The 26,780-nt window shown below is 45.6% G+C and overlaps 2 protein-coding genes across 2 annotated transcripts in view; both read right to left on the bottom strand.

Moving 5' to 3' along the window:
- Positions 1-225: 225 nt before the first annotated feature.
- On the bottom strand, positions 226-4,883 carry LOC307238419 (uncharacterized protein). Its single transcript, XM_080011388.1, has 7 exons — positions 4,763-4,883; positions 3,869-4,071; positions 3,434-3,526; positions 3,254-3,349; positions 2,923-3,033; positions 2,656-2,785; positions 226-2,561 (listed from the first exon to the last, which is right to left on the bottom strand). Exons 1-7 carry the CDS (start codon positions 4,773-4,775, stop codon positions 685-687), a joined length of 2,523 nt encoding a protein of 840 aa, XP_079867514.1. The 5' UTR covers positions 4,776-4,883; the 3' UTR covers positions 226-684.
- A 10,709-nt stretch (positions 4,884-15,592) lies between these two features.
- Positions 15,593-26,780, bottom strand: part of LOC307238618 (sodium channel protein type 2 subunit alpha-like) — a gene marked incomplete at its 5' end in the record, with an annotated part of 41,644 nt that continues 30,456 nt past the window's right edge. The window contains 11 exons of the mRNA XM_080011679.1: positions 15,593-18,510; positions 18,875-19,145; positions 19,420-19,520; positions 19,871-20,012; positions 20,103-20,156; positions 20,455-20,727; positions 21,219-21,341; positions 22,786-22,812; positions 23,815-23,988; positions 24,279-24,433; positions 25,582-25,699. Of these exons, the coding sequence (XP_079867805.1) occupies positions 17,285-18,510; positions 18,875-19,145; positions 19,420-19,520; positions 19,871-20,012; positions 20,103-20,156; positions 20,455-20,727; positions 21,219-21,341; positions 22,786-22,812; positions 23,815-23,988; positions 24,279-24,433; positions 25,582-25,699 (2,664 nt within the window). The 3' untranslated portion in view covers positions 15,593-17,284. The remainder of the gene's footprint in view (positions 18,511-18,874; positions 19,146-19,419; positions 19,521-19,870; positions 20,013-20,102; positions 20,157-20,454; positions 20,728-21,218; positions 21,342-22,785; positions 22,813-23,814; positions 23,989-24,278; positions 24,434-25,581; positions 25,700-26,780) is intronic.

The following is a 26,780-nucleotide window of genomic DNA, read 5'->3' on the forward strand; positions in this document are numbered from 1 at the left end:
AGATAATTGACCAGAAAATGGGCAGATGCTGCCACCTAGTGAAACCTGCATGTTCCACTGTCTGGAGATGAAGCTGGAAAAAGGGTTTACTGCATCCAGACATGATTCTGTATCCTGTCAAGAATAAAATATGGTCGCTTACGTTACCATTACCACAACCCTCTTAACACATCCATTCAGAAGAGAGATACACGCAATATATAGAAAATATGAACAAAGGGTGTTTATTATGAAATCCACAAATCCTTCAAACTTTTGAACAAGTGAAAAAGGGTCATTTGGGTTGTCATCAACGCTTTCATAATTCTAACATTCAGCTCTGATTCACGTTAACACACACTGACAGAGGCCAAAAAAAGTCCCTCTCTCTCAGATGAGATCTTTCCAAAAATATATTTTCCCGATATCAAATAATATCCAAATACAACTGTGAATAACAAAATCAACATATAGACATAAAAGCTCAAAAACAAGGCGTGTGGGAGGGAAAAGAGAAAACCGGAACCGTTTCCTCATGATTGCTGACGGTTTACCTATTCCTATTACAGGGACGAGGAAACAGAATCTACTTAAAAAAATAACCAACCGTCGTGTCTGTCATTGCATTTGCTTTAATCAATCCACATGGATTTAAACCACTTTTGAGCTCCACGGCGCATCCTCAAGCTGCGGGCGCGTCAGACGTCAGTTCATGTTGGAGTGGCTCTTCAAGTGCCTCCTCAGGTGATTCAGGCAGGTGTAGGTCTTGGGACAGATCTGGCAGTGGTACGGCCTCACCCCCGAGTGATTGAGCATGTGCTGCTTGAGCACACTCCCGTCCGAAAACGCCTTCCCGCACTGGGAGCACACGTAGGGCCGCTCGCCCGTGTGCACGCGCATGTGGACGGTGACCTTGTGCGCCATGGTGAAGCCCTTGCCGCACACCGTGCACTTGAACGGCCGCTCGCCCGTGTGCGTGAGCCTGTGGGTGCGCATGGCGCCCATCTGGGAGAAGGCCTTGCCGCAGTCCGGGCAGACGTGCGGCTTCTCCCCCGTGTGGACCCTGGTGTGGCTCCGAAGGCCCCCGGCGGTGGAGAAGCACAGCGAGCAGTGCGTGCACTGGTAAGGGCGCTCCCCCGTGTGCGTGCGCATGTGCTGCTTCAGGTCGTAGCGGTTCCGGAAGCCTCGGCTGCAGACCGGACAGTTCTCGGGCCGGTCGTCGTTGTGCCGCTGCTCGTGGTTGGACAGGCACTTTTCGGACAGGAAGCTTTTGCCACATTCCTGACACTGGTAGGGCTTCTCGTGGTCGACCCGCTGGTGGTACTTCAACTCACTGATGCTGGGGAAGGTCTCGTCGCAGTACCTGCACCGGAAGCGGTGATTCGGACTGTAAGGGAGCTGGTGCTCGCTCATCTGGTGGTTCCTCAGCAGGTGCGCCATCTTGAAGGTCTTTCCGCAGTGGGAGCACTCGTACTTCGTGAGCACCTGCACGCACTGGTGTCGGAGGCGGTCGTGCAGGGACCTGAACTGGCAGCCGCACCGTGTGCAAATGTGGGCGGCGTTCTTGCATTTCCTCTTCCTGTGCCCGGACAGGTGAGTCTCTGTCCGAAACGCCTTGCCGCACTGAGAGCATTTGTAGGGCTTCACCGCCGTGTGGAACCTCTGGTGCTCCAGAAACTCAAAGCGATACTTGAAGCTCCTCCCACACTGCTGACAGTTGTGGGTGACGCGCCCGCGCGGGTAGACGGCCTTGAGCGCCGACTTCCTGGACGACAGGGATGCGGAGGAAGCGTGATGGGCGGCGCCACCTTTCCTGCACTTACTTCCGCTCAATAACTTGGAGGCGTCGACCTCCTCGTGCCGCTGCTGATGCTTGACCAGACACTTGGAGGAGATGAAGCTCTTGCCGCACTGCTTGCACTGGTAGGGTTTGTCGTGCTCGACCTGCTGATGGTACTTGAGTTCGCCGATGCCCGGGAAACCCTCGCCGCAGTGGCTGCACTTGAACAGGCGGCTCTGGACGTGCGTTGCCAAGTGCTCCTTCAGACTGTTCGACTTCTGGAAACTCTTGCCGCAGTGTGCGCAGTCATAGCTGCGGCCCCTCTTCGGGCACTGGTGTCGGAACTTCTCCAGCGACGTCGGAAAACTGTTCCCGCATTTAATGCACAGGTAGGCCGCGTTTTTGCATTTGCGGAGCCGGTGGCCGGCCAGCAGGGTGGCCGTGCGGAAGGCCCGGCCGCACTCGGAGCAGTTGTACGGCTGCAGCCCGCTGTGCACTCTCTGGTGCTCGATGAGCACCGAGTGGTGCTTGAAGCACTTGTCGCACTCCGGACACTTGTGCACCCCGGACTGGTGCCTGCGGCGGGGCGACGCGACGGCGTCCCTTTTGGGCGACTCGGGAAAGTCGGCCGAGGTGGAAGGGTCCTGGGGGTTTGTGGTGAGCACTTCGTCGAACATCACAATCTGGGGAACGTCGTCGTTGTTCTCGTCGTCACATCCGCCGGGGTGGGACGAGATGGCCACTTCCAACGAGGGAGGGAGGGACAGCGAGTGAACGAGGAGATCGTCTGACTGAAACGGAGCTGTGTGGAAAAGATGAGGAATCAATCAATTCAATATCCTCCATTCCATTCAATCGATATATATATATGTTCACTCCTTTGATATTTTGCATACCAATGCCACTTTTGGCCAATTTCCCATGGCACTGTTTGCTCTGGAGAAGAAATTTGAGGTCATCTCCATGTGACACACACTGCATGTACTCCTCTAGGACTGTGGGGGCGCCACTAATCCATGATGCAGTCTACGAGAGCGATAGAAAGAGAGAGAAAGAGAGCGAGCGAGAGAGTCAAAGACGTAAAACGTCAAGTGAAGCGCAAACATCATACGTAAACTATTTGGCAACCATCACGTCTTGTCTTATCATGACCATCTCTGCACCTGTTTGAAATCTGGAACTGGCAGCAGCTCCTCCAGCCTGGAGAAAAACTCACAGACGAGAGTCTCCAGCGCCGTGTCAAAGTCTGGGCCGTACTCCACAGGAAATACATTCTGGCGTGGGAAAGAATATGTATTTCCCGATGAGTTTGTATTTATGGAATTTGAGGTTGTTTTTTTTTTTTAATCAGATACATACAGTATATCTGATGGAATAGTAATGGGGGATAATTTTACTAGTGGCCAATGATTTCCCCATTTGAGTAGAAAAGTTGTTTAATTTAGGAACAGAGGATAGAGGTCCTGATCCCGTTAAGCACGAGAGGGGTGTTACCTTGAGGAAATGTTCCCTTCCGTCCGTGTCCTCAATGAGGCCTTGCACCAACTTCATGAAGTTCGCTTCCGGCGCTTCGATGACCGTGTCGTTAGTCTGAATGGGAAGACAAGAGGTCACCGTCGACGCACAATTCAGTTAACGGAAACGAGAGATCGAGCAGCAACAGCTGTCACTGACCTCCTCTATACAAGACGATCTGATTCTTTCCAGGTGGGTCTCCACAGCCTTGAGATCTTCAGGGTGTTCAGAGCGCAACAGCTCCAGAGTTGTCTGGGAGGAGGACAGTCACACCAAGTGATTGACGACAATTATTGGACACATAGGGCCTTTTTTAAAATTGTTATGTCTTTGTTTAGGCCTCTCCTTGTCTTGTGATTATTTCCCAATTTTTAAGCCATCTGTGTTTTGAGGTGGAATGGAGCCAAATAATGGGAGCACTGGTTTCAATGCATGGGCGGCACACACCCGCTGTGGAAATGGAAGACTAACACAGAGCAGCACATCCTTTTAATGCTTCAATATCTCTTGTTTGTTTCTATGTGTGGCCTCTTTTCGTGTATACAGAACCCTGAATCGACGGGGCCGAGCGCACCGCACCGCACAGTAGCTCACCCTGGCTCTCAGGCCCAGAGACAGCAACCTTCCCTCCCTCTTGCTCATAAGCTCCGGCACCGCGTCGGTCACCATGGACACAAACTCCTCCAGCCTCTCGTAGTGCTTGGTGTTCCTCTGGCGGACCACCTCCCACATCACCGCGGACATGAGCCGCAGCGGCGGCACCAGGAGCCCCAGGGAGGAGAGCGGTACGCCGCACTCTATCACAGGGAGAATCACGGGGAGACGGGTTTATCTTACGGGTCGGGGTGTTTGCAGACACCCGTCGCTGAGCCGCGCGGGCGACCGTGGCTCCCGAGCCGGCCGGAGAGAGCCAGGTGCGCGGGCAACGGCCAGCGTTTCAAGTCATCTCAGCGATATGGAGCGGGGTCGATGGAGGGTCACCCCAAATATCAGCTCCATCCCGAATATTAGTTCTGCGATCTTTAAATGTTGTGGGATACACACATCCATCAAAATACACGACATGTTAGCGACGACCACCCGGAGCGCTCAAAATGCAGAAGATGAATAGTGTGGATTATTATATTTTATTATAGATTAGTAAAACACAAATACAATCGCTGCTGAATACACTTTGACCTTGTTATTATTACACTTCATCGCTAGATAATAGTGAAATAATCGGACTAGCTGAACGGCGTCAACGGTGTTCAAAACAACCACTGTCGACACCGCAAACAGGCGATACCGCGGGTGATAGCTCCCACCGAGCCGTCCGTGGCGCTCGCTCCCGGCAGGCTGGTTTAGCAGTCAGCTAAAGAACGGTCGTTCCAGAGATTAGTCCCGGCCTGTTCCTCTTCAGCTAATTGCTAACTCCAACCAACCTGCCGGGGGGACGGCTGGGACAAAAACGCGCTGCTCTTTCGTGATACGCGACCCGGCACGTACCGATGTCGTTCATTTGAAATGTCCTCTGACGACGGCGAGAAAGAAAAAGTATCAAGTATAAATATCCCGCATTGTCGACGCCGCGCTGGCGTTAGCGACGGCTTCCGGCGCCAACTTCTTCCTGAAACGCGGCTCAGCGAAGCCAGAGCCGCGGAGTCGTCCGCGGCGAACGAATCTCCCGAAGTGACGCGGGGAGCCGGGAGTCACTCCGGCAAAACGACGAGCGACTGAAGAAATGAAAAGTTATAACTATATGGACACCAAACGATCGATAACGTCGACATGAATGATTGTCTATCAGTTACTTTGCGCCTCTCTGCCAAACTGAACATTTTGAGAGAGAATTGGGCTTGAACGTGTCCTGGGATCCATTGTTCGCATAAATAATTGTGACCAAACTGATTTCGCTCGGTAGCGGAGTCGAATGGCGAATCCCGACATCGAACGGCTCTTTTTTTTTTTACCGGGCGACTCGTTTCGGAACCGAATCTCGAAGTACACGGACCTTTCACCGCTCCACGTTCAACACTGCGGGGGGTTCGTTTCGCCGAGCGCGGCAGCCCGGAGGGCGGCGCTGGATGGTTCACGGTTCTAAAACGTGCGTGTATAGTGTATAGTATAGTGTATTTATTTTTAATGTAAAATTGCTTGATTGCTATGTATCATGTTTTATCCAACTAAAAAGACAGTGGGTTCACACACACACACACACACACCTTAAATGAAAAGACAAGGCAGGAAATTGGGGACGATGTACTAAACAGACCAATTGAAAAATGACAGCGTCAATAGAAAACTCATTATGGGACAGACGCATCAAATGTATGCAGTAACCAAGACATCATAGTGTCGGGGAGGGGCCCCGGTGACAGCCCCCAGGGTCCAGGACTCCCAGGGGCCCGAGAAGCAACCGTTTGATTTTTGTTGAGACCGCGTGGGCCCCTGACGTGTATTAACGTATCCAACGAGATCGGTTCGAGGGCTGAACCTTCAGTCCGTGAACTTCATTGTATATAAACCACCGTAGCCACATAGGAATCACGGTCACGGTTGGTAGCAAATTGACAAGAATTTGTGTCATAACTCAAATAAAATGATTCAATTAATTAAATCATTTTGAAATGTTGTGCTGCACGAGTAGTTGTTTTATTTGCACGCTCACAGTTAACGTTACAACATGCAGACGTACGAGTGAATCACCTCCACACGTGTGCTGGGTAACACATGCTGCCTTCGTCATCAGCGGCCAAAAAAAAATCTGTACGTCATCATCCATCACTGATCAACAGTGCAGAACTGTTCACTGGTTTAAAAGAGCGTAGTTCGGGGGAACAACGTGAGCGGATTATTATGCAAACACAAAAAGTGGCGCTCAAAGATGAAAAAAATAAAAAAGTCGAACAAGGAATGACCAATCTGCCCAAATTAGACACTTATTCTGTTCGCCCTCATCATCCTCCTATTGCAACTCCAAATGAGCCTGACGTCGGCAGCGATGCATCCCCACTAACGTCCCCGTCATCAGGGTCGGGAGCCAGTTTAACAGGTGGGCTACGGCACTGTGGCTGAAAAAGTTAATGTGAGGTAGTAAATGGAAGTCTATGTAGTTGTTCTTATTGTGGCCTCATTAGATGGATTCCTTCTCTCTCTCTCTTGGCTGTGGTGATGACAGGGACTCGGCTGCTCGCTGGTAATCGGTTATTTAGCACCATAACGCAACAGTATAGTGCTTTCCTGAACCTGGCTTGTCCACCGCGTACGGGACTGTATTGATATATACACAAGAGTGCATGAGGGGCCCAGTCGTGCGTTCGGCCCCCGGGCCCGGCTTTAACTCACTACTGTACTGTAGTGTAGTGTAATGCAATATGTATTTTTCCACATGCATAAAATGTAGATTTGCTCGGTGCATTGGCTCATCAAATCAGCGATTTGATGAACATAAAAAAAAAAGTAGAAGGGAATGAACCTAAGCGGTTTGTTCGCCGCTGTGAGTTTTCAGGTGGCGCTTCAGATGATTGAGGCAGGTGTAAGTCTTGGAACACAGCTGACAAGCGTAGGGCCTCACTCCCGAGTGGTTCAGGGTGTGCTTTTTCAGCTCGCTGCTCCGCGAGAAGCCCTTGCCGCACTCGGAGCACACGTAGGGGCGTTCGCCGGTGTGAACGCGCATGTGCAGCGTCACTTTGCTCGCCATGGTGAAGCCCTTTCCGCACACCTTGCACTCGTAGGGTTTCTCGCCGGTGTGGGTGCGCCGGTGGATCTGCAGTTCCCCCCCCGAGACGAAGGCCTTGCCGCAGTCGGCGCACCGATACGGCTTCTCCCCCGTGTGGATCCGGACGTGTATGTTCAGGTTCCCGGACACGGAGAAGCGCTTCCCGCAGTACGAGCACTGGAACGGCCGCTCGCCTGTGTGGCTGCGTGTGTGGAGGCTCAGGTCGTGCTTGTTTTTAAACCCCTTGCCGCAGTGCACGCAGATCTCTGTCCTCTGCTGGTTGTGGCGCAGCTCGTGGGCCGTCAAGCACGCCACAGAACTGAATAACTTCCCGCACTGCGTGCACTGATTGGACTTTTCGGACGGGTGGATCTTTTGGTGGGCCCTCAGCTCTCTCATCGTGGCGTAGGCTTCCCCGCACTGTTTGCACTTTAAAATGCGGTTGTGCGTGTGCGTGAGCTGGTGCTTGCCCAGCAGGTACATCTTCTTGAAGCTTTTCCCACACTGGGGACAGTCAAACTTCTGGGCCTGTTGGGTGCACTGGTGCCTAAACTTTTCTTGGATGGATTCAAAGCTATTCCCACATTTGATGCAAATGTAGGCTGCTTTGGCGCACTGTGTCCGCCGGTGTGTGGACAGGTCCGAGGTCCTCCTGAAGGCCTTCCCACACTGAGAGCACTTGTAAGGGTTCTCTCCCGTGTGCAGCCTCTGGTGCTCAAGTAGTTCATAGCGGTAAATAAAGCACCGACCGCAGTGGGCGCATTTGTGCGCTACTCGACGCCGAGGCGCGCCGACGACGCTACTAGAAGTGACTGGACACTCGGATGAGGCAGAGGGAGCTTGGGCACTGTGTTGGTAAATGTCTGGATCGTGATCGTCCCCCACCGTTTGTCCAGTATCACAGTTTTCTGTTCGCTCTTCGGATGACCAACGTATGTCCTGTAATTCGGCACTTGTCTCCCCCTCCACAGAAGTGCCTTTGGGATCTCTTTGGTTTTCAGCCGCTTCCGCGCCGGCTTCCACTCCCAAAGCTGCTGTACTCTCATAACCTCGACTGGTTTCGGGTACACGGTTAAAAGTGTTCTGGTAGGATGTGTCAGGCTCGCTGAGTGGGGAGAGGAGCGATAAGGACCTGAAGAGATGATGCTCTGATGGATGGGGGGCTATTAAAAAAATAAATATAAACAAATAAGAGTGGAAAATTGGTTATTTTTTTATAACATGACCACTTCCGGCATTTCACAACGACAAATTAATTTGTTATTGAAACGCATGAATTCAAACAGGGATTGTATGTCTAACACGGTTACTTACTTTTTGCACCAATCTTGTCTGATTTTTGAATACACAATCCACTTTGAAGCAGTAATTTGAGGTCATCTGCATTGATAACAACCTTGGTATACTCTTCTAGGACAGAAGGTGCATCACTTATCCACATTGCAGCCTAAGAAAAAAAACAAAATGAAAAAAAACCAAAAAACTAAACAATTACAAAAATTATATTTTGCTTGGATACAGACTAGTTTCTGTCCAGACAATAGCGTATGCAAGGTTAATTGTGTTTATCCATCACTGGCACTGGACTCTGCACCTGTTTGAAGTCTAGAACTGGCAGCTGCTCCTCCAGCCTGGAGAAGAAATCACAGGCTAGACTCTCCAGCGCTGCATCAAAGTCTGAGCCGAATTCCACAGGAAACACGTTCTATCGCACAGAGCAGTGTTATGTAGTTCATGGATACGAGGAATGTCCAGTAGGTTTTAGCAATTCAAAAATCGATTCAATCACACGAAAAAACTGAACATTTTTGTTCAAGCACAACCAGGATACCATAAAAAAGGTCTCCCTCTCATCCGGGCGGTCCAGAAGTCTCTGGACGAGGTTCACAAACTTCCCTTCAATAGCCTCATTTTCCAGAACAACCTGGCGGGTAACACAGAAAGACCTCATTAATGGTGAAGTTCCTGAAAGCTGTGGGTGTTTTTACATACAAGTACGCGGAGAAAACATGAAAGCAGGGATAAATCAACTTTGATTCAACATAATACGAGGGTGAAAAACGAGTTGCATACCTGTTTAGAGCAGGGACGTCGCAGACTGTTCATATGAGTTTTAACCTCTTCTAGGTTGTCGGACTGCAACAGCGCCAGAGTCATCTAGAGGGCGAACAGGCAATCAATATTTGTTTAAGGAGAGAAAATATAATTAATGATCTCCATATGGCTGCCCTGACACGAGTTTCACCTCTTACCTTGGCTTTTAATCCCAGCGTGAGCAACCCCATCCGTCCATTTGTCAGGACGTCCGGTATCGCCTCACTGACGAGAGACACAAACTCCTGCACCTTCCCGTAATGCCTCACGTTTCTCAGACGAACCACTTCCCACATCACGGCCGACATGAGCCGCAGCGGGGGAACCAGGAGAGCCAAAGAGGACGTGGGAAAGGGACGCTCTGTCAGGAGGCACATTTCATTACATTTAAGGCAAAGCAAGGCGACCTGTGTGACACGCTTCATACACGAGGGCAATTGAGAGGGCTTCACACAAGTGCAAAGTTGATAACAAAGAAAAACCCCCAGACGGCTTCTCCGGGGAATCGCCCTGACAAGGTAAAACGCTTTTCAGGGAACAGGTGAAATAACTGTTAACAACGAGTTTTAACAAGGTTTCTTTGATTCATTTCTTGCACTGCACAAAAACTTCTATGCATTGTGAGTATTCAATTTTTATACTTTATGCATTCCATCTCCTTTTATAATGTGTTTCTATGCACTTTGTCTTCATGCTATTAATGTTTTATGTAAAGCACTTTGAATTGGCTTGTTGTTGTTGTTGTTGTTGTTGTTGTTGTTGTTGTTATGCCGCACAAATAAACTTGCCATGCCTTTACACAAGGCACACAGTGAAATGAAAAGCTAAACAGTTTAAAACAGGGCAGCCCACTTTGTGTTTGTAATGTGTTGCGTGGCAGTGACAGATTCGTTATGGAATCAGTGGAACAATCCGCGGAAACGTAGTGATCATTAAAATCTCAGACACACAATGTGCTCCTCGTATGCATGCGACATGTGCTGTTTTGGCCCCATTGAAAGGACCCCACCAAGGAAAGTTATGAGCCTCGCCAACACCGCCGAACTTGATTAACTCGTGGAACACATACCCATTCCGCTCCACCGAGGCACCTGACGCCAGAACGAAGAGTGTAAAAATGTGTTTTTGTTCAAAATATCTCTATAAATAATATAAATCTCTCTAAATGTCGACCCAACGCGCCGAGCGGCTGAATCACTTCTCTTGTTGACAAACGCAGCTACTTCCGCCTTTCTTTTCTTCTTCCATGCCGTGCACTGCACTGCGCATATGCGAGCGCCACCTGGAGGTATTACTGCGCCATTGCAGCTGCCTCGTCCACGTCTCTGGTTCGCAAATAGAATATGATGACAAGGAGTCTCATACCTGCCCCAATTCACCAGGTGAGTTAAATAGTAGTAGGTGAACTGTCTATCGCAGAACAAAACTCGTAGAGGATATGTAGAGATCGTGTAAAGAAAAATGTTAGCTTATATCAAAATTCACTGTTGTGTGAAATAAAACACATGTGAAACGCATAGTATGTAAATTAAGATATACAAAAAACTATTAAATTTAAATTAAATTACTACTTCATAACATTTAATCACATCTTTTTCTAAATGATTTAATAATTATGAATAGTTTATTAGTACAACTAATGACAGTTTCTGTCTGAATTACCGTCATTACTCAATGTCATTCCTTTTTGTGGAAAATCTTGGTTGGCACTTCAGTAATCCTATGTTGACCCTGGAGTGTAAAAAGTTCCCTGGATACACTGATATACAAAGAAAACAAACATTTGCATGAAGTGGAGACTACAAATAAACAAACAGATTTATGCATGGGCCAAAATCTACAGCATATGGATTAAGGCACTATTTTACACAAGCCTTTTGTATACAGAACAACTATACAGTATATTTGCTTAGGAAAGCTCAAAATGTACTTCTACCATAACTTCTGACCATCATCACACACACACACACGCACACACACACACACACACACACACACACACACACACACACACACACACACACACACACACACACACACACACACACACACACACGTGTAGACAAGCAGTATTGACAGTTATTACGTTGAATCTGGTTTGTGGTTTTTACTACAAGCCCGTCTGAACTCATACAGACCAATCCAAAGTTACACTGATCTGCCGGAATAACTCCAGTCAGGGTGGCAGGACGTGAGACTGGACCATATGGTCGTGAGTAAAACAGCCTCGTCTTTATCAGCGCCGCCCATCGAGGCTGATAAACTGCGATGCAGATTAAGCAAAAAGTGCTGCTGTATCCTCCCTACACCCAACAAGGATCCCTTATTATGCATCATATTGCTTGACGCGTTGTCAACACCATTCAGGCTCTAAATACATTTGGTAGAAGGGATGATCGACAGGAAACAGGAAACGCTGGTGTCTTATCTGATTGGAACCCTGCAATTATTTACAGTCTGGAAAGAAATGAAAGGTCATGCTGGTCAGTACTGTACAAGGACTCAAGCTGCACTGGCTATTTTCCTGAGCTGCCCAGCAAGAAACATGGACAAACAAACCGGAGCGAATTTGAATGTAATACTAAAAAACAGAAACTAAAAAAAATAAGTGAAAAACATTGTTCGTCTCGTTCCAATGTTCCATTGGAAGGGGTGGGATATATTAGACGGGAAGTGAACAGTCAGTTATTGAAGTTGATGTGTTGGAAGAAGGAAAAATGGTCAAGCGTAAGGATCTGAGCCACTTTGACAAGGACCAAATAGTGATGGCTAGACGACTGGGTCATAGCATCTCCAAAACCATAGGTCTTGTGGGGTGTTGCCGGTATGCAGTGGTTAGTATCTACCAAATGTGGTCCAAGGAAGGACAAACGGTGAACCGGTCACAGGCTCATGGACACCCAAGGCTCATTGATGCATGTGGGGAGTGAAGTCTAGCCCGTCTGGTCTGATCCAACAGAAGAACTACTGTAGCACAAACTGGTGAAAAAGTTAATGCTGCTCTGATAGAAAGGTATAGAACACACAGTGCATCACAGCTTGCTGCGTATGGGAGCGCTAAGAGTGTCCATGCTGACCCCTGTCCACCTCTGAAAGCACCTACAATGGACACGTGAACATCAGAACTGGACCATGGAAGAAGGTGGTGGCCTGGTCTGATGAATCACCTTTTCTTCTACGTCATGCGGATGGGTGGGGTTAGGGTCCGTTCCGATGGAGCATCTGTGGGATGTGCTGGAACAACAAGCCTGATCCATGGAGGCCCCACCTCACAACTTCCAGGACTTAAAGGATCTGCTGCTCACGTCTTGGTGCCAGACACCACAGGACACCTTCAGAGCTCTTGTGGAGTCCATGCCTCCATGTGTCAGAGCTGATTTGGCATCACGAGGGGAAGCTACAGAATATTAGTGGTTATTAGTGGTGGTTTTAATGTTGTGGCTGACCTGTGTATACTGTATATCAATATTTGATATTATATTATGTGCAATCAGCAAATAATGTATTGAATTAACACTGTTATAACTGTTGAATCTGGAATCACTCAGTACATACTGTACATAAAAATGATTTATAATTTATACACTGTTTATTTTTTAAATTTTTTGTATATTTCAGCTATTTGTGTATATTTTGCAATTTTAGATAGTCATTTTTACATTTGATTCTATTTTATTTTATTTATTTGTTTTCAGATGTTAACCCTTTTTTTAACACTAATTGTGTGTAGAAGAATCACACCATGACAAATTCCTCATGTATGTAAAAGTGCTTTATAAATTGATTCTGATTCTGAATCTGAATGTGAAATGGCGTGAGAGTAAACCTGATGAAATAAATACACGCAAACCTGTAAACCACCTCATTCGTACCGCGTGTCTAATCTGCTGCGGCTGGGAGTCCAGCTTCTCTGCGTCTTTTTGTCCATATTTGAAATGCACAAACTCCCTCGCGGCGGCAGCGGCTGCTTTCGAGCAGCGAGGGACGGCATTTGTCCGAAATTAGGGGGAAATCATGGGAGAAGTAATCAGATCGACCATCTGTCTGCACACCACAAAAATCGACAGTTGGTTCCACAGAAACGCCTCCTGTGCCGGAGAAACAATTAAATCAAGTCTTTCTGGTTCAACGGTTGATCGTGTTTGACAGATAACTTATTTTAAATGTATTGAAGAGCTCTGAAAAACAAATGCAGTCTGGATCGCTCAGACCAAGTGATGTCCAAGTGACTTATGGTGGAGAATATGTCCATTTGAAATTGGCTGAGGAGGCCTGCGGGGCGGCAAAGGTATTTTTAATTTTTTTTCCTGTAAGTAGAAACCCTACGTAGCCCACGGGACTAAACAATTGTAAACCGTCAGGGCTCAGAACGAGAGCTCTTTTTTTTTTTTTTTTTTACATTTATCCTCCAAAGTCGCGGCCACTGAGTGAAAAGCAGTGAACTGAGAGCAGGAAGGGGTTCCCTTCCGCCTGTGGGCCCATGATGACATGAGGAACCTGAAACGTGGCCGTTCACGCACCAAACGCGCTCGCCAATAAAGTCGCTCGCTCGTCGCTCGACGCCGTCTTTTGAGCGCTGATGACGAGACTGATGACGAGACGAGGCTGTTTTACTCACGACCATATGGTCCAGTCTCACGTCCTGCCACCCTGACTGGAGTTATTCCGGCAGATCAGTGTAACTTTGGATTGGTCACAAAGGCGGCGTACTTTCCAACAACCCCAATCTGAATCGGTTGGACAAACACGCCAAAAAACTGTTAAGTACACGTATCAGCATCTGAGTTTTTGCAAGCGTGCTTCCACGGCCTGAGGCTTTTTAAAAAAAGGCGTAAGGGTGAACGAGTCAGAATTCTATTAAATTGCGTTCGACATTCAGTGGATCAACATTTTGCGTTATTTTACATTTACAAAAGTACTTTACTTTGCTAGTACTTGGCTTTTACGTACTTACTTGAACCGACAACCGTCTTAATAACATGTTAAACACGCAGCTCGTCGATTGCCTTTAATGACACGCACACATCGACGTGAAATGAAGAGTAATTCCTGCGTCGCCATGGAATCGTGTGACTGCGCGCCCTGTTTCAGTAATTACAAATAGTGCATTTTTTAATCCCTCTGAAAAATGTTTTCTCTCTCTCTGACGAAGCCTTAATCTCCGCCACATGTCCAAATGCTTAAAAAATCAGATCAATTACCAAGTCACATTCGCCCAAGTTGCATTTTTTTTTTTCAGCATTTCACACACGAACCCAAATTAAATTCAAAGCAAAACATCTGTCTATAATGAGGATTCATGGAAAAATATGATTTATGATCATATCTGTCTGTCCATGAGTGTGTATGGAGAAAGGTGGGCACGGGGGGGCTACGTTTAAATATTTCATGTGTGTGCGTGTCCTCTATGTGCGGTTTAAACTTTGTGTATTCATGTACGTGTGTGTGTGTGAGAGGCAGAGAGAGAGTGAGAGAGAGGTGAAGAGAAGGAGGGCGAAAGTGAAAGTGCGTGCATTTTGTATGTCTGTGAGTTTGTAATTAAAACAAGTGATTTTTTTTTTTTTTTTTTTTTTTACACACAGATTATCCCTCCATCCCAGCTGGTCAGAGTTGGATTTGACCACCGCGACAACCAGAGAGGAAATCTCTTCGGGGCTAAATCCAAATTGGCACCCTTGATGATTTTTTTTTTTTCCCCCCAAAACAAATATGTGGGAGTGCTCTTCTGTTGACTTGAACCTCGCCCGAAAAATCCAAGTACGACAAACTGTCGTTACTGCACAATGAACTTAACAGAGGGAATCGTATTTGGCTGTTATTGGAACAAATACACCACCAACAGAAATGTGGACACAGTTTGGTTCGGTTACATAATCATCAGCAGAATATTTCATTTCATCACGTTAATAACTGAAGTCATGGGGTTATCATAAACGAGCACATTTCATTTTTTTTTGTCAAAGCAGTAAGTTGAATGTCTTCCACGCTCATAGTGGGCACTTGCGCATCATAAACAAATTAAATGTTTAAAGGGCAATAAAGCCACAAGGACAGTCCACCAGAGAGAGTGTGGTTCATGCACATCTGTCCTCTCTCTCTTTTTTTTTTTTGGGATTCAAATGGAGGCAGTGCGAGGCTTTCAGCGCTGCCCTGCTTTATAATGAGGTCAAAGCAGAGACCTGTTCTCATGTGACCATTAGACACATTGCACAGCGCTGGAGGTTCGCCATATTCTACTCTTGCAGTGTTTAAATGATTAAAAAAATTGATATTCTCATTTAAAAAAACAAAAAAACCCACCCATCTCCTTATTTGACCTCTAATGGAATTTCAAAGCGCCATATATATATATATATATTTATATATAGGTATGTGTGCATATATATATATATATATATATATATATATATATATATATATACAGGTACACTTTTATTATCATTTTGATATAGCAGTCCATGTAATAAATAAACTAAACGTAACACAGACAAGTAGGTACATCTCATAGCCTTTTATATAAAAATTATTGTAGTTTACATATAACTTTATAACTCTGGGTATATTTGTAATTGCTGTTGTTGTGAACTTTCAATATAAACACATTACAAAAAGTTGGTAAAAATCCGCTCTACATGTACACCCCCAAAGCTCATTACAAACATCATTACAAAAGGAGCTCGCAGTGCAACCACGCTACTTCAATCCATCTAAATCAATTGAAATGGTCAGAGGGAATTCAGATAGTAACTGTGCAGATAACAATCAAAATTAGGCACATAATTCTGGGATTTGAACAGCCCTTCATTGTGTTTGATGCACAAACTATTCTTTCCACATCTTTAATCTTTTAAAAACATGTTCAATTTGACTACTGTACGTGGATGAAATGCTTTGGATACATTTATGCTGTAGTTCAGTTTTCATAAAGTGAAATATATAACGTTTTCTCCATTAAATGAAAATATTTTATCTTTACATTTTATCTAGATTTTATCTTTAAACAAGAGAAATGACCGCCACGAAACAGTGTCTTTTAATACAATGTGCAACAAAAAAGAAACACAGACAAATGAATCAGTACATACGTCAAAGTGATTGTTGTTATAGATCAGTACATGCAACTGGAGAAAGCAGTGAGTCTCAACCTTTTCCACATCAAGGAGCCTCAATACATGTTAGGCCACGGACCCCATTTTTATTATTGGATAGGATTTAGTCCAAACTTCCCTATAGTTTGGGAGGGAACGGGGAGTAAAACCCATCATTATTGTACTTCCTCTAACGGCGCATATGTCTGATAAATCAAATGATGGTGAAGTTCAAATATGAATGACTTTACGGGCAGACAACCCGTGGAACCTCATGAGGGACCCCTGGGGGTCCCCAGACCCCACGTTGAGAAACACTAGTTTAAAGCATACATGTAACTTTAAGTTCACGATTCATTGATATAATTTCATTGTTATGTTTATTTCATCATATTGATTAAATAGATTCATTTTCTCTGTCTCTATAAAAATTAAAAAAAACAAAAAACCGTGAGGCATAATGATCTAAATGATCCGAGCGGATCAAATAAATGAATGTGCAACATATTATGATAAGAGCCTCAAGAGCTACTGTTGTGCGCTTTAGATATACTATATATACTGTGCATTAAAATGTCTTTCTTTCAATTCATTTTTATAATTGGTGTCAATGAATTGGTAAAAATTTAACACATATATTCAAAAAGCTATCAGACACTGGTCCATTCCTCCATATGCTGCTGGGCATAACATGGCCCAAATATGCACATATGTACTACATGCACATAACTGAAGTATTTATGATTCTATTTACATTCAGGTAAACACGATCCACTGGATGAAGCCTTTCCTGACACGTTTTATCTGGATCAAATAATATAAAAAATATTTTTGTATATTGGAAAAGGTTCCAAATGCTGATTTTGAGAAAGAATCATCGAGAAAAAAAACAACAACTTCAGAGTAACTTTTAAACTTGTCCTACGATAGAGGCCGGGAGTTACATAAAAAAAAAAAAAAAGAAATTGCAGATTCTTAATGCGTCTTCCAATATGAAAAAAGGTTCAAATCTTTGACCATAAGTTGTCTTGAGTTAAGATTATCTCCTGTAAACAAAACAAAACAATGCAAACAAACAAACAAACAAACAAACAAGCCCCAACAGATGCCCTCCACACAAACGGCCCCTCAGAGGAAAGTCTCCTCGTACTGTTCGCTCGAGTCTCTGCGCAGAGAGCGGATGATCTCCGAGAGGTCGCCGGCCTTCCCGGCCACGCTGTCGTAGGACGGCGGCGACGACGGCGGCGGCACCCCCTCCTCCGGTGCGCCGGGCACCTCGGGCCCGGCGGGGCCGTAGTGTTCCCGGATCATGCAGGCGATGAGGCCCTCGCTTTCCGGGGCGTTCTCCACGTCCACCACCACGTCCTGGTTGATCTGTCTGTAGAGGTACGACGCCTGCTTCACCTGCTGGCGCACGAGGTGCCGCCTGAAGCACCTCTGGATAATGACGGCCGACACCTCCTCCTGCTTGCGGCGCAGCGTGGAGGTGATGGGCTCGTGGGAGATCTTGGAGGGGTTGGCCATCATGAACTTCTCCTCCATCTGCTGCTTGAGGGCGTCCATCTCGCCCGACTCCCCCAGCACGCGCTTGGTGAAGGCGAACAGGATGTCCAGGCAGTGGATGCGGTCGCCGCTGACCATGGGGAGGTCCATCGAGATGAGCTTGATCTTGTTGGGCTTGGAAATGCGCAGCGGCTCCGAGAGGGTGTCGGCGAAGCGCGACAGCATGGAGAACTCGATGAACTGCGTGGCCTCGGCGTCAAACTTCTCCCAGACCTCGTAGAACATCTCGAAGTCGTCCTCGCTCAGCGGCTCCGTGCTCTCCTCCGTGGCGACGCTGAAGTTCTCCAGGATGATGGCTATGTACATATTGACCACGATGAGGAACGAAATGATGATGTAGCTGACGAAGAACGCGATGCCCACCGAGGGGCTGCCGCAGTTCCCCCTGGTGTTGGTGCCGGTGTTCACAAAGTTGACGTCGCACTCGTCCGGGGGCGTGGCCATGATGGGGCTCAGGAGGTTGTCCCAGCCGGCGGAGGTGCTGATCTGAAACAGGCAGATCATGCTGTTCCCGAAGGTCTCGAAGTTGAACATGTCGTCGATCCCGTCCTGCTTCTTCACGTAGGCAAAGTTTGCCATGCCGAAAATGGCGTAGATGAACATGACCAGGAAGAGCAGGAGGCCGATATTGAACAGCGCCGGCATCGACATCATTAAGGCAAACAGTAAAGTCCTTATTCCTTTGGCTCCGCGTATGAGTCGAAGTACACGTCCGATTCTCGCCAGTCTGATCACCCGGAAAAGGGTCGGAGACACAAAGTATTTCTCGATGATGTCGGCGAGAACAATCCCTGGAATGAGACATTGAAATCGGAAAACAAGAAAAAAATGTATTTAACTTACAAATTTACCTAAAACAAATGAATTTGTATTAAATCACTTATATGTACTTAAAAAAAAAATGTTTTTTACACATATTTCTAAAATGAATATTTATCACCGGGTGCGTTGCATTACATTTCACTGCATATATGTATGAAAGTATGTATATGTACAGTATGTGACGAATAAACCTCTTGAATCTTGAATCTTGAATCTTGAATCTATCTTCCCAATGAAAAACAATGTAATTGTTTGTTGTTATTATTGCAATACAGTACATGAGAGGATCCAGGAAATCAAGGGAACGAGAGCGTTTGGAATGCGCCGACATACCTACTATAGAGAGAATTATCACCACAAAGTCAAATATGTTCCATCCGATGGTGAAGAAGTAGCAGCGGAGGGCGAAGATCTTGACGAGGCATTCAGTGGTGAAGATGACGATGAACACCAGGTTGACCTTGTTGAGGACCGACTCCATGCGGGCCGACTGCTCGTCCGTCTCCACCATCATGGTCACCATGTTGACGATGATGAGCATCATGATCATGATGTCGAAAGCTTGCTTGGACACCAGATCGAAGAAGAAGCCTTGGAGAATGTTCTGCGGCGACAGGACGGAGCGTTTGGAACACAAACAACATGAAGAAGAAGAAGAAGAATTGAAAGAATAGGAATGAGAATACTATAAAACACATACAACTGATATGCACTTATATTTTGATATATTATTATATTATTATATTCTATATTTGATATTCTTCCAATGCGTAAAAACAGTCATGATGTATATATCATATCATGATCATTGGCATCACGAGTTCATCATATGCAGTGTTAGAGAGTATCAATAGCAGGAAATAAACGTGTTGGTGTACCGCGGGCCTTGGTATGGGCTTTTGGGGCTTTTTAGATCCCAGCTTCTTCATGGCGTTGTAGTACTTCTTCTGCTCTTCGGTCATGAAGATGTCCTGTCCACCCAAGTAAAGCCCGAAAAAAAGCAGACATTATTTTTCACAGGTTAAAGGTTAGAAAGCTGAGGGAGGATTTCGAAGAGAGAGCCTCCATTTAAATAATATGTTCTGCATATGATGTTATGGTACAATAAGATCTTAATATCTGGGTCAAATTGTATTCGCAGGTAATTCGCGCTTGTTTGTACGTTTTGTACGGGGGGCAGTGAGCATTAAATCAGCATTAAGTAAAATACACTGAGCGACGGGGATCCTTGATTGCTTCGTGCATTTTAGAGCCAAACAAATATTATTTTCTGTGATTAAATCCATATCATGCAACTGATGATCGTTTCCTTTGTCTCGCTGTGGATACTCATCTTTCTTTTCTGCTGATTGAAATTGTCAATGATGACGCCGATGAAGAGATTGAGGGTGAAGAAGGAGCCGAATATGATGAAGATGACAAAGTACAGGTACATGTAGAGGTTGATCTCTCTGATGGGTTGCTCCTCCACCTGTAAGCCAATCGAACAGGTTTGCGTATTTTAACATAATGAGCTCGCTGCCTGCGCAATATAAGCAGGCAAGTCGGTCCGTGTACTCACGCCTCTCGAATCAACAGCTGCGTGCATGATCTCCATCCATCCTTTGAATGTAGCCTGCGATGCAGTAAAAAAAGACAATAAAATCATTAACTTCGGAAGAAAATGTCATATACTGTATATGACGGACAAAAAACAGACAGCTTCACAAAAAACAGATGCATTCAATGTAATTGAACGTTTTCGCGATGGTAAAATGAGCTGTGCCAAACTAAAGGTAAATACAGTATAATACAGTATATTCTAATTCTACGTGGTCGACCTTGCTGCTTTTTTATTTCACTTCCCAACGACCCGACCAGCGCACTCCGAGCCGCCATCCCCTCCGAGTGCCAGCGCCCAGGAGGAAACTCACCACTTGCAGGAGGGAGAGGTAGCCCAGACCGACGTTGTCGAAGTTGACCTTCACCTTGGTCCAGTAGAACTGCGTGTCGTTCATGGCGTGGCAGTCGGACTTGTTGTTGACCACCGAGGCGTTGTGAATGAAGCCCGTTCGGTTCACGCACTTCCCAAACTTTCCGGCGAACAGGTTGACGCCCATGATGCTGAAGATGAGCCAGAAGATGAGGCAGACCAGCAGCACGTTCATGATGGAGGGGATGGCGCCGATCAGAGCGTTCACCACCACCTGGGGGAAACAAAACAAACACGGAGCTTCACCAAAGCAGGAGGTCAAAGGATCAGTCCCAAAAACACAGAGTTTATGTCCGTGTGTTTATGTGGGAAAACAGCGACTCCCTGACCACCCCGGGTGGTTAAAAGTGGGTGAAAGTGTCTACAACCTCAATAATATTATACCTGATATTTCATTTGAGACCTCGTACTATTTCCTTTAAAACTTGGCTAATATGCTGTATACCCAACATGGGAATAAAAAAACATACAGCCATGAATCCTGAATACTTTTTTCATCGTGAAACGTGAATAATGGACTCCTGAGAGGGAGCTCTCTTTCAAGAGCTGTAGCTCTAGTGTGACATGAGGTGTAACCATCTGCAGAATAAATAATAATATTACCCAAACCTACTCGAAAAAAAAAATAAAATAAAGCAACCATGAGAATGAGAGAACAAGACATCAACACAAAATGTTAAAAACAACAACAACCAAATGTCTCACCCGCATGCCCTCGAATCTAGACAGGGCTCTCAGAGGTCTCAGAGCCCGCAGGGTCCTGAGGGACTTAATGGCAGCGAAATCGGAGTAACCCAGTGAGTTTGCTATCAGGCTTATCAGAGACACCTAAAAGGGATCAAATGGAAAAGTAGAGTCTGACAATCGTGTTGGATTAATGGAATATGTGGATCAACTGCGATTCACCAATAAACCTCAAAAACAACGTACAGAAATGGCGTTGTGTAACGGATTAAATCTGTGATTCGTACACTTTAGAAAAACCACCCATTTATGTTGTTTTAAATAAGTGTTTATCATACACGGCTCTCAATTCTTAAACGACAAGATTCAACATATGGATATTATTACACAGTTAGAATCATTTTACAGAGAGAGAAAATCATAAACGATAGGAAGTAGACGGAGATCCGTACTGAAGAGTTTACAGTATTTTGTGGTTCATATTCATGTTTTTTTTTTCTGTGTATTTTTGGGACATTCTACAGTTAGGGAACAGGATTGTTTGATTTTATGTCATTTTATATTTTGCTCGTTTGTTTGTTTAGTTCAATTTAGACTTCCACTCTATTCTACATCCAAAAAGAGACAACAAAACAAAATGACTTTCCGCTGTCGAATGGCCCCTGGATGGAAGCAATGACTGAAATGAGCAATGAGAGACACAGAGAAAAAACTTTGCGTGGAATAATGACGGATGATGACTAAACAGACAAGTATGCATCTATGTCCGACCAGTGTACATGCATACACACACAGAGCTATATATACATATCGAATATGTATATATAACAAATAGAGTGAGGTTTTATAAAGAATCTTAACAAATCTTGTATTTGCCAAATTTGCTTTCCAATTTGTATCCAAATAAGAACGCCATTAACACAATTTAGGGCTACCAGGGTCCCTAAGATCTGTATTTCTTTATAAAAGTCTATTTAGATGGATTTGTCCATTATATCTAAAGAAGATACTCAAAATCAAACGTTCTGACTGCGGCATTCTTCTCCGGCTCCAATAAGACAACAGGTGGAAAAAAAGGACCAAAGGAAAGAAAACTGACGGTCAACACACTCTGCACGGACCAACAGGACTAACGGCGTTTCCAAAAAAAAAAGTCAGAAAACGTAACACTCACAGCATGAGTTCCACATCTCCACCTCGGGCGAGCCGATGCGTTAATACATTTTTATTTTTTTGTATTTTAAGGGTTGAAGGATCGCCCGTTTATCATTTTCTGAAAGCACCGGGAGGAATAGATAGATCTTCTGTAGATAAACCTTACAATACATGGCTGGGTGCATTTGTATTTGATATGAAAAGCCACGGCCCCGCATTCAAGAGGCACGAATGGAGACGAGGGATTTTTTTCTTTTATCCGGAAAGGAAATGGGACGAGGAGTTTGCTTTCGAACCCAAGGCGGTGGCTTTTCGATATCGCAACAAAAAGGCACTTCACGGGTGAGGAAACACAAAAGCACTTGTGATGCGGATGCAGTTCTTTCCGTTCCTAGTGCCCATACTCACCTGACGCGCGCTAACTACAACTTACCCTAACAATAGAGCGGTCAGTGGCGATCTGTGTAACAGCGGGTGAAATCACAGGAAGTCAGGACACCACCCAGCTGCGATCCCCCCTCCCCACAGCTAAAGACCCCCCTCCGGTGAGCACACTCGAAACTGGGAGGCTTCTGAGCCCAAAGTTCCTTCTACCTCACACCAGGTCGCTCACCATCAAAGTCCTTATCAATGTAATGATGTAATGGAACGCGCACGGTGTGGGTTACGTTACGGCTTATGTCGCTTTGGCAAAGCAATCCCCGCTCGGCAGATTGATTACAGTGTGGATTATAGGATATTCCGTTTAATTGAAACCCCATAATTATACGGTTCAGACGGGAATGGCGGACTTACGCAAATAAAAAAGGGGGGAGAGGGAGAGGGGAAGGAGAGAGAGAGAGAGAGAGAGAGAGAGAGAGTGGTTGGGATTGAGAGAGACTAAGGGAGAGTGAGAAGGTGAATAACAAGAAGCAGGAAAAAATAAAAGAGCGGCGCACACTCAAGGAGGTAAGGTGAACAGCCTGAGAGAAAAATGTAGAGCATCGGCACCAAAGTTGTACAATCTTTGTACGAAATTTGTCGCCATAGATACAAGCAAGTACCAATGCCACGCCTCTACGGCACAGGCGTACTGCTGGTGCGACAAGGCCTTGTAACCCAAAATGTACAAGGCATTCACGTACAATTATTGCATTAATGCTTGCCCTAGACACAACAGAACTGGCTGCTCACCGGACCAAAGAACCCAGAAAATCTTATTCCGCACCCTTATGGACAGGTATTCAAAACCCTTGAGGCTTTAATCGATTAAACACAGTTGTTTTAACCCTTCGGAGCGGGAAACCAACGGGTTGATAATTACACCATCCGTTCCGAACGTTTTAAAACAGGTTCGCCCTCCGACTCAACTTTTGCTGCCTTAAAAAGAGCGCTCTCAAGGCGGAGCCTGGGACAGCGGAAAACAGGAGCGACCCCTCGTAAACGTTTCCCTTTGAGCCATGGGGGACGGGGCCGTACTCACATCCACGATCAGGAAGTCCAGCCAGCACCAGTAGTTGGTGAAATACTTCTTGAAGCCGTAGGCGATCCACTTGAGAAACATCTCCAGCACGAAAATGTAGGAGAAGACCTTATCCGCATACTCCAACACCACCTTGACGACCTTCCTCTTCTCAATGTAGATATCCTCGAAGGCCTGATACAGCGGACGTAGAAGAGGGCGGAGGAAACGTGAGGCTGACGCGCAGACAAGTGACAGATGCGCAGAAAAGAGCGGAAAAAAAACAGGTTTTCGAGAAGTCCTACTTTTCACTACAAGCTTAATATGCAGCTTTTTCTTTGTAGACAATACAAGGACACATTTAAAGGATACATAGGATACGAAAAAAAAAACAATGAAATGTTTTATTGTCGAAAGGTTTGCCCAAATAAATGGATAAACTCATATGACTAAGTCTTCGGTCCACTGCTACTCCCCACTCGTACCAGAGCTCCGCTGCTGAGGAGGATCATGAAGATGATGAAGGTCTCGAACCAGCTGTGTTCCACGATCTGGTAGCAGGTCTTCCTCAGCCTCCACCAGACCTGGCCCAGACCCTGGGCGGTGTTCAGCTCGCAGCAGTGACAGTGGCGCACGCAGACTGTGAAAAACGCAGAGCACAGAAAAAAAGAGATGGAATTCAGACCTTGTGCAAAACAGTCATAAATCCTGTACCACACTGGTACAGGGTACGAGGGAATTAATGGAAGGGATGATGACAACCCGAACTTCCACCACAGGAATTCAAAAGGTCTTAATTCTTAAGTATGTGATGTCTTGTGAAAAATACTTTAACATTGAAAATATTGCACGTAAAAGCATGTTACAAACTTCAGGCAGTTATTGCATGTAAACTATGCCAGCAGTCTGCTGCATTTAGTACGAACGTTACACAGCAATAATTATTGAAAGTAAAATGTAAAAAGTGCCAGATTCAGCCATCAGGGTCGATTTTCATCTGTTGTCCCTTTGCAGGTTTATGGCACAATAAAATACGATGGTAGTAGACTCAAAAAGTAGAAACATGCTTTACTTTCTGAGTAGTTAAGAGGCATTACAGGGTACAGGCGGTCTCATCAGAGGCACACACACGCACACACACACACACACACACACACACACACACACACACACACACACCAGCACTTGCTTTGAACACACCCCCAACACCCTCCTGGTAACGTCCCTCTCCTTTTCTCCCTCATTTACTGCCATAACTATGACAGGAAGAGGCCACGTGGCCAATTGCTGTTACAGTTTTCCTGGACTTCATTAATTGTGTTTTGTTGATACATGATGTTGTCTGATGTTTCTATGTTCATGTTTTTCCATGTTCATGTTGTTGTTTGTTAATATGTTTATCTGTCTCACCCATGGTGATTCTCCCCCTCTTAGAGTAGTAATGATAATTAGCTGTTTATCGACCAAAACATGGTAAGATGGTTCTCCAAAAAGGGGGGTTGGTGGTGGTTGTGTGTAATAAATAGCTGTGCTCTTGTCATCCCCAGTTATTGATGATTAAAGAATGAATAAAGAGTTGCATTGCAGGTTGAGAAGTTGAACTCCAGTTGAGGACTAACTCTGTCCTAGATGCCATGAAACAAATACTCTGTGTTGTATGCCCAGCACGCTGACAGCACAGGTTGAAAAATAAATAATAAAAAAATAAAAGAGGCATTACAGCAGTATATTTAATACACAACTGGACACACATGAGGGAATTGGGCAAATATTCAACTTGATACACACATTCAGGGAAGCACTCGTCCGGCTCCATGCTCTGCTCGGCCAGCTCGGAGAAGTCGTCCCTCTCCTCCCCGGGCTTCCTCAGGTCCACCGTGCTGCCCTCCGACAGGCTGATCTTCTCCTACGATCCGGGGAATCCCACTGTTACTATCTCACCGGTCACTCATTTGCCAATCACCTCATGTAAATCACACATTATGGTTAACTAGTTCACATTGGAGAAAAACAAGAGTTTAAAATAAATAGGAACATAAATAGTGGCTCTATGGGCCTGGTGTGCTGGTAGAATCCACAAGCCAGAGTTGCAGACACTTTCCCCTTTAGTCTGTACTCTACATTATATATTTAATTTCATCATTTCAGTCGAGAAAACATTGTGATTTGAATTTCACGTGAATATAATCGTTAAAGGTGGGTTTTTTTAAACCTGTTCTTTTCATAAGATTAGTTAGTTAGTTAGTTTTGTTCAGTTAAATACTTCAAACCATCATTGAACACATACACAGTGATAAAAAACCCTTAACATAAGGAGGAGAAATTATACAATGTTAAAAATTGCAAATAGCTTTCATGGCAAAGCCAGTGAATTTGTGAAGAAAGGGTGAGGGAAGTGTAACATTTTGCTCGTTGTAACTGCACAGAATGCTACGCCACAACTCTATCGTTCGACAGCGGACTCACAACCCTGGAGCGTGGTTCAGCCCGAAAACGGCCACAACAAGCTCTCCCTCCCCTCGCTCGGGTCTTAATGCAGTTTTGATGAGATTTTCCCGCGTCATAATGGCAGCATATTTCACGCAACTGACTGGGATTACCGCAACAGAGGTGCAGCCGCAATCCAATGAAGTGAAGAATAATCCAGCAAGATCCAGCCCATGACCCAATGAGCACAATACTAGCTTTATTTATCATTGTGTGAAGTCAGCATTCCATCCGCCTCACCTTCAACCGTGATGCCATGGCCACACATGCATGCCTACAGCTCTGCTCTGCCTAAGGACACGTTTTGTTAATAATCTTGCATTGGAGATGAAAATAATTTCAAGCGCGTTTAGGATAAAAATGCTTGTGCGAAATGTGTAATCTCAGCCTGGTTCAGCCCAGCCCTGCTTGGTTGCGCCCCACTGTCACTTTCATTTGTTTGGCAGGGCCTGGCTTCACACCTGGCCCACTCCCCCTCCTGCAGCAGGAGGGGTAGGAGG

This window comes from Zeus faber (assembly GCF_960531495.2).
Source record: "Zeus faber genome assembly, chromosome: 12".
NCBI lineage: Eukaryota > Metazoa > Chordata > Actinopteri > Zeiformes > Zeidae > Zeus > Zeus faber.